Source organism: Erythrolamprus reginae, chromosome 1 (assembly GCF_031021105.1).
Source record: "Erythrolamprus reginae isolate rEryReg1 chromosome 1, rEryReg1.hap1, whole genome shotgun sequence".
Classification (NCBI taxonomy): Eukaryota; Metazoa; Chordata; class Lepidosauria; order Squamata; family Dipsadidae; genus Erythrolamprus; species Erythrolamprus reginae.
This window is the reverse complement of record NC_091950.1, coordinates 223,459,058-223,466,467: the sequence shown is the minus strand read 5'-3', so window position 1 is coordinate 223,466,467 and position 7,410 is coordinate 223,459,058. Positions and strand designations below refer to the sequence as shown.

At 43.5% G+C, this 7,410-nt stretch overlaps 1 protein-coding gene across 5 annotated transcripts in view; it reads left to right on the top strand.

Moving 5' to 3' along the window:
• IQCA1 (IQ motif containing with AAA domain 1) overlaps positions 1–7,069 on the top strand; it is a 464,058-nt gene extending 456,989 nt beyond the window's left edge. For 4 of the 5 annotated variants that reach the window (XM_070732268.1, XM_070732270.1, XM_070732271.1 and 1 more), the window contains one exon: positions 5,351–7,069. In XM_070732268.1, the coding sequence (XP_070588369.1) occupies positions 5,351–5,500 (150 nt within the window). In that variant the 3' untranslated portion in view covers positions 5,501–7,069. The remainder of the gene's footprint in view (positions 1–5,350) is intronic. The other variant, XR_011557328.1, reaches the window with a different exon arrangement.
• Positions 7,070–7,410: the final 341 nt, after the last annotated feature.

Sequence of the window (7,410 nt, the reverse complement as noted above, 5' to 3'; positions counted from 1 at the left end):
TGGCTTAAGCTGCAGCGGATTCAGCATGGCAAGAAATCAATTGTATGGCTTACAATCCCATTTGTTGGTAATGAATGATCACTCATTCATAAACATGAAATAAATTGTAATCTTTACTTACAATTCAGTTGATTCATGCATTTACATAATGCAGGCATATATGCTTATATTTCAGTATATATCAATAACTTCTGGATGCTTCCATGTGTGAGGATGTCTTCGGATTAATCTCACACATGTGTCCTCAGCCGAGGACAATGGAGCACACAGGGAGAGAGAAGGAGGTGGAAGAAGGCTCAGCAGGGCCAAAAAGAGGATCAGAAGGGGAGGAGCATCTACTCTGCAGAAGTTTATATAGTCTGCAGAGTACCTGCCCCTTTTGGTCATCAAAAGGTGACACGCCAGTCAGTTAATTGCAACCAGACCATAGAGGTATGTTTACAAGACAGTGCAAGCATGTAGTAGAGTGGTTAAACCCAACCGATGACATGGGCTTGTTTGGAGAATAAATCAATGTCAGTCCAAATAACAGTGTTGCCCTTGCTCTCATGGAGTTCCACTATGAAATTTATCGCTATTTCTTCCCAGGGTCTACTAGGGCTGGTGACTTGTTGCAGCAATCCGGAGGGTTTTCTGGGTCTATGTTCCCTGGTGACACAGATAGCACAACTTTTCACATAATCCTCGACTTCCGCTCTCATCCTGGGCCACCAGAACTGCCTCTGCACCAGGTGCAAAGTTTTCAGGAACCTGAAGTGGCCCCGTAGTCTGGAGTCATGACTCCGTTGGAGAATCTCTAATTGCAGGCTGGCAGGCACATACAATTTGGTCCCCTTCCAAGCCAGTCCTTCCCTCAGTGTTAGGTTTTCTCTATGGTTGTTGAACCACGGGTCCGTTGGCAAAGCTGGCAAAGCATGCCATAGGTTCACCATCACAGGCCTGTATTGTTAGGAAATGTTATTTTTGTGGGGCTAAGGTCCATACACGGATCTGAGGGTTTCATGGAATTGTTTAACATCATTTCTATTGGCAAACTTCTGGATTTCATATGCTTTGGTATTCAACCAGGAGTCCTGCATCTTGCAAACCTTACTCTGTAGATCCTGCAAGTGTTGTTGAAGGCATTTTTCTTAGCTGTCGATGATGGGTCATTCTGATAAGTGCGGTGAAGGCGGTGCTTTTGAGCATGTAGGGCCTTGATCTTATTTATTTATTTATTTACTGGATTTGTATGCCGCCCCTCTCCGGAGACTCGGGGCGGGTAACAACAATAATAAGACAGCGTACAATAATAATCCAATACTAAAAATGATTAAAAACCCATTAATATAAAAACCAAACATACATACAGACATACCATGCATAAAATTGTAAAGGCCTGGGGGGGAGAGTATCTCAATTCCCCCATGCCTGGCGGCAGAGGTGGGTTTTAAGTAGCTTACAAAAGGCAAGGAGGGTGGGGGCAATTCTAATTTCTGGGGGGAGTTGGTTCCAGAGGGCCGGAGCCGCCACAGAGAAGGCTCTTCCCCTGGGTCCCGCCAAGCGGCATTGTTTAGTTGACGGGACCTGGAGAAGACCCACTCTGTGGGACCTAACTGGTCGCTTGGATTCGTGCAGCAGAAGGCGGTCCCTGAGATAATCTGGTCTGGTGCCATGAAGGGCTTTATAGGTCATAACCAACACTTTGAATTGTGACTGGAAACTGATCGGCAACCAATGCAGACTGCGGAGTGTTGGTGTAACATGGGCATATTTGGGAAAGCCCATGATTGCTCTCGCAACTGCATTCTGCACGATCTGAAGTTTCCGAACACTTTTCAAAAGTAGCCCCATGTAGAGAGTGTTACAGTAGTCGAGCCTTGAGGTGATGAGGGCATGAGTGACTGTGAGCAGTGACTCCCGGTCCAAATAGGGTCGCAACTGGTACACCAGGCGAACCTGGGCGAACGCCCCCCTCGCCACAGCTGAAAGATGTTTCTCTAATGTGAGCTGTGGATCGAGGAGGACGCCCAAGTTGTGAACCCTCTCTGATGGGGTCAATGTTTCTCCCCCCAGGGTACTGGACGGACAGATGGAATTGTCCTTGGGACCCACAGCCACTCCGTCTTGTCTTCGTTGAGTTTGAGTTTGTTGACACCCATCCAGGCCCCAACAGCCTCCAGGCACCGGCACATCACTTCCACTGCTTTGTTGACTGGACATGGATCTTATCATTTTCATCAAAGTAGTCCTGCTGTTTCCTGTGTGTGGTTCCCGGAATCTTTAGTGAAGAAGACTGCACAATGTCCTGAAAGTATTCCCAGGTGTTGTGGTTGGCTCTGGGCCAGCTCCTGCACGGGGGAATTTGGATGAACCTTTAGGGGAATCCTCGGGTTCACAGAGACTTGTTTTATTGCCAGCAGACTCTAATAGTGAAGTTGATTCACGACCAAGGACAACCAGTGGGGGAGAGGAATCAGATGGAGAGATAGGTGCAGCCTGCCCATCAGTCAGTCCTCCAATTAGTGAGACGTCACAGTCAGAGGAGGATCCACTTGTGGATGCCTGTGTGCGCAGGCTCATGGCAAGAAGGGACCAGCTGTGCAGGCGTCGCCGAAGATAAGGGAGAACACCTGTTTTAGAGACAATTAGGTTAAAGTGTTTGGTGATAAATTACGGGCATTGGGGAGTGTGTATGTGTGCGTTTATCTGTTGGAGAAAGACCATTGCTACTATTCCAGGACTTCTACTGACTTTTGGACACTTCACAGTTAAAGAACTCTTGTGGATGTGGGTGGCTGTGAAGTTTCACAGCTGCCTTATCTGCTTGTTTGTTTTGCCTTTTGCCGCATTCCAGGATTCTTTCTGGGTGAGAGAAATTTGGCTCTTTTCAGAGTGTGTGCTCACAAAAGCTGGATAAACTTTCTTTTCCTCTGTGACAATGTGTGTGTTTGAATTGCATTCCAAACTCACTGGGGGGCTACAAGTGAAGGGCCCTGCATAACACCAGTATTTCTCAGCATTTCCCTCTAATTGCAGCTCTAAGAGTTGGTTGTCACAATCTTCTGCTAGTGAAGCTGCTGTGCAAAAGATAGTATTGGTGATGATCAGATTGTGAGCTGCACATGTCTTCAGTAGTAGTAGGCCATTGCTGTTACATTTGCCAATAACACCACCTTCTCAACAACCTATAAAGGGAAGATTGGAGACTGGACGATAATTGTTTAAAACAGCTGGGTCCAGGGAAGGCTTCTTGAGGAGGAGGTGCATAATTGCCTCCTTGCAGGGAGCCAGAAAGAACCCCTCCCTCAAAGAAGCATTGACAATCTTCTGGAGCCAGCCTTGTGTCACATCCCTGCTGGCGGAAACCAGCCAGGAGGGACACAGGTCCAATAAACAGCTCCCATAACCTTGTCCACTTCATCAGGTGTCACCAGGTCAAACTCTGCACACTTAACCAGTGTAGCCTTGACTGACTCATTGTCAGTTGACACTGCTTTCCAGTTGGAATCCAGGTCCACTCAGATCTGAGCAACTTTGTCTGCGAAAAAGTTGTTAAAGACTTCGGCATTGCCCTGCAAGGGTTTCTCCACCCTCCCAGTATTAAGGAGAGAGTGGGTCACCCTTAACAGGGTAGCCGGGTGAGATTCTGCAGTGCAGAAAAATAAGAAGATCTTGCCGCCCTGGCAATCTTTATTTATTTATTTATTCAATTTTTATGCCACCCTTCTCCTTAGACTCAGGGCAGCTTACAACATGTTAGCAATAGCACTTTTTAACAGAACCAGCATATTGCCCCCACAATCCGGGTCCTCCTCCTAATCTGCTATTAGTATGGCTAATAGTTAGCTGACAAAGACAACTGGTAAGAAAGACTTTGTATTTGGATTGTTAGTCTGACTATTATGTGTATGACTTTGGAAGGGGACAGTTTCTGCCTTGTGCATACCTTTCCAAGAACTTGACCCCTACCGAGAGGAGGTAGGCTATCTGGGAGAAGGAAGCATTTGTTGTACACATAGCATTGGGGACATGGAGGCATTTTCTGGAAGGCGGAGCCATTCCTTTCAAAATGTGGACTGACCATAAGAACCTTGAAGCATTAAAGACCCTTCAGAAGTTTTCCCCTAAGCAAGTACGATGGGCTCAATATTTCAGACTGTTCAATTTTGCACTGAAACATATCCCAGCTGGGAAGAACCTCATTGCTGCTGCTCTGTCACGAAAACCACAGTACAATAGCAAGTGAGAGGAAGAAGTACATCCAATCATCCCATGTCTTTCCCTGCATCGTGAAAGCAAGGAGAAAGCTGCACCTGTTCTCACCCGAGACCAGACCAGGAGACAGGCTCCACCAGGGAAGGGGGAATGGGAAAACAAATTGAAGTCAGCTTTGCCCACTGACCTGTGCTTCAATGATCATAAGGAAATCCTAACACTGAGGGAGGGACTGGCTTGGAAGGGGACCAAACTGTATGTGCCTGCCAGCCTGTGATTAGAGATTCTCCAACGGAGTCATGACTCCAGACTAGGGGGCCGCTTCGGGTTTCTGAAAATTTTGCACTTGGTGCGGAGGCAGTTCTGGTGGCCCAAGCAAATAATTGTTCCCGTCTTTTAATAACATTCTTGGGGGAATTCAGAGAATGATAAAGTATTTTGAATCAAGGAGAAATGTACTAACAGTGACAACAATTAACAGTGGAACAGTTAACTTTCACAATTTGTGGATGCTTTTCAGAAGAGACTAGACAGCCACTTATCTGAAATGTTATAGGACAGAGATGGTGAACCTTTTTTTCCTTGGGTGCCAAAAAAGCGTGTGTGTGCACTACCGTGCATGTGCAAATGCCCACATCCATAATTCATGTCTTGGGAGGGTGAAAACAGCTTCCCACATCCCCCTGGAGGCCCCCTGGAGGCCAGAAACAGCCTGTTTTGCAACTTCTGATGAGCCCAGTAGGCTTGTGTTTCACCCTCCCCAGGTTCCAAAGGCTTCCCTGGAGCCGTGGGAGGGTAAAAACGCCCTCCCCCATCCCCCCAGAGTCTCTCTGAAAGCCAAAAATGCCCTCCCAGAGCATTTGTGCGAGCCAAAAGTCTGCTGGCCAGCGCGCACATGCACATTGGAGCTGAGCTAGGGCAACAGCTCGCGTGCCAGCAGATATGGCTCTGCGTGACACCTGTGACACCAGTGCCATAGGTTCGCCATCACTGGTATAGGATATACTGCTAGAGCAGAGGGCTGGACTAGAAGATTTCCAATGTCAGCTCTATTCTGATTGATTGGCCTAATATTCTAGAAATGAGCTGCTCTCAAAGGAATGTTAAGCATATATTTTCAGCTTTGTAAAAATATTTCTGTCTAATTTTCTAGGTTTGGTATGCAAAGACTCCTCTAGGAAAAGCACGAATCAAGTCACTGACAGAGAAAGAAGATATTGGAAAGGGGAAAGGAAAAGGAAAAGACAAGAGAAAAGAAAAGGAAAAGGAGAAAAAGAAGGAAGGCAAAAAGACAAAAAAATAAAAAGGGTCATCGTAGTTGTAATATTATAATTTAAAGGAGAACCTTTTCTTTGAATGCAACTTTTCTACTTGATTCCAGTAAACAGATCATTTGTAAAAGTACTCTTTGAAAAACATAGGATAAATCATCTGTGTGACATTTAGTTCTTTCAAGCCACTGTATGTTGCTTTTATTATTTAAGATGTTTTAAAATTACTTAGATTTTGGTACGGTTTTTCAGTTTTAAAAATATAGTAACTGAAAATACGTCTACAGATGTTAAGTCACACATTTTACAGTATTTATGCTTTTGAACTTTGACCAGTGAGAGAGTGACATATCTATTCAAATTAATCCTTAGAAGTGTTTATTTCTTCTTTTCCTGGTTGGACATGAGAACTATGTAATAACCTGTTCCACTGGTAATCTGCATGCTCAGGTAGTTCAGAAAGAATGGGATAGGTCTTTCCTTAGCCCTACAGGGAGTTGCAGGCTTCTACATAGAAGAACACTATATATTTATAACTCATGAAACATATAAAACACTGATAAATTACTGTTTCCAATAAATTTTTTAGAATTCAAAAGATTTATTTTGTGGATTTTATTTTAAAATACTATTAGCTGCTGAATACCATTGGCCCTTGGATGAACTTTTCTTTGAATATATTTTCAGGTATCTATGTCCTTCTCAGGACTGGTGCATAACATAGTGACACCACTCCATTCCTAGTGGCAGCTATGGCCATGAAAGCCTTCCACAGTTTCAGTTTGTGCCCCAGTTGTACACATTTGTGAAATGAGACCTGCCTCACAATTACTCACCGTATGGTCATCTTCAAGTTAGATTATTACAATGTGGTCGAAATGGGTCTACTCTTAAAGATCAGTCAGAAATAATAGCTGATCCCAAATGTGCAGGGCAAGCAATGATGAGCATGCCCTAATATGTGAACTGCATTGGTTGCCATTTGGGTTTGAAGTAATTTTAAGATGCTGATTATGATTTATAAAGTCCTACTTTATAGGGCCTACTATTTGAGGGACCACAGGTTTATTTGCTCCAACACAGCTTGGTTGCTTCAGGTCCTATCAATTAAATCAAGTCCTTAACCCCTGGACCCTGGCCCACTACCATGCTCCAGCACCTTTCATTCAAGTGCTGTCTGCTCACACAAGTGGAACTTTGAGCACAAGCGCCCTCTATTCACGTGCAAAATTCCATTTGTGTGAAGGGGGTGCAAGCACTCATGCTTACACCAATGAATCTGTGTGCGTGTATATCTGCCACTCACACACACCCCTCCGCACCAGACCAGGCCACCAAAATGGAAAAGTTGGGCACGGCTGAATTAAATCTAATAGGCTGCAAGAAGCCGACCTCCTCCCACTTTTGGAACATCTCCCCTCATATACTGCTTGTCTTCTTTTACCATGTTGTACATTGTTTTTGAATTTGTGAAGCTGCCAGGGTTATTTGGAATTGGACAACCTAAAAATTTGACAAATAAATATTACACTTGACCTTAGACAAAAATTAATAAATGTTTTCATATATTCGTGGGAATAGTATTAAAACTGCTTGAATTATGTTGTTGTTGTTGTTATTTATTTATTTATTTATTTATTTATTTATTTATTAGATTTGTATGCCGCCCCTCTCCGCATTACTTAGGAAAGAGGTTAATATGGTAGCAACACAAGAATATATTGATCCTTATGGATATTTATAATTATTAATCTAGGATATTAGATTTGATTTAATTTTTATTAATATTATTAGCCTATAAAAAGATTCTGATTTATTTCATAGATGTTTAGCAAAATTGTATAATTATAATCATTTAATTATAGGAAATGACATTGATCTATTGATGTATCAGAGTAAGGATAAGAAGATCTCTCCTAAAAATATATTTACAATCAAAATT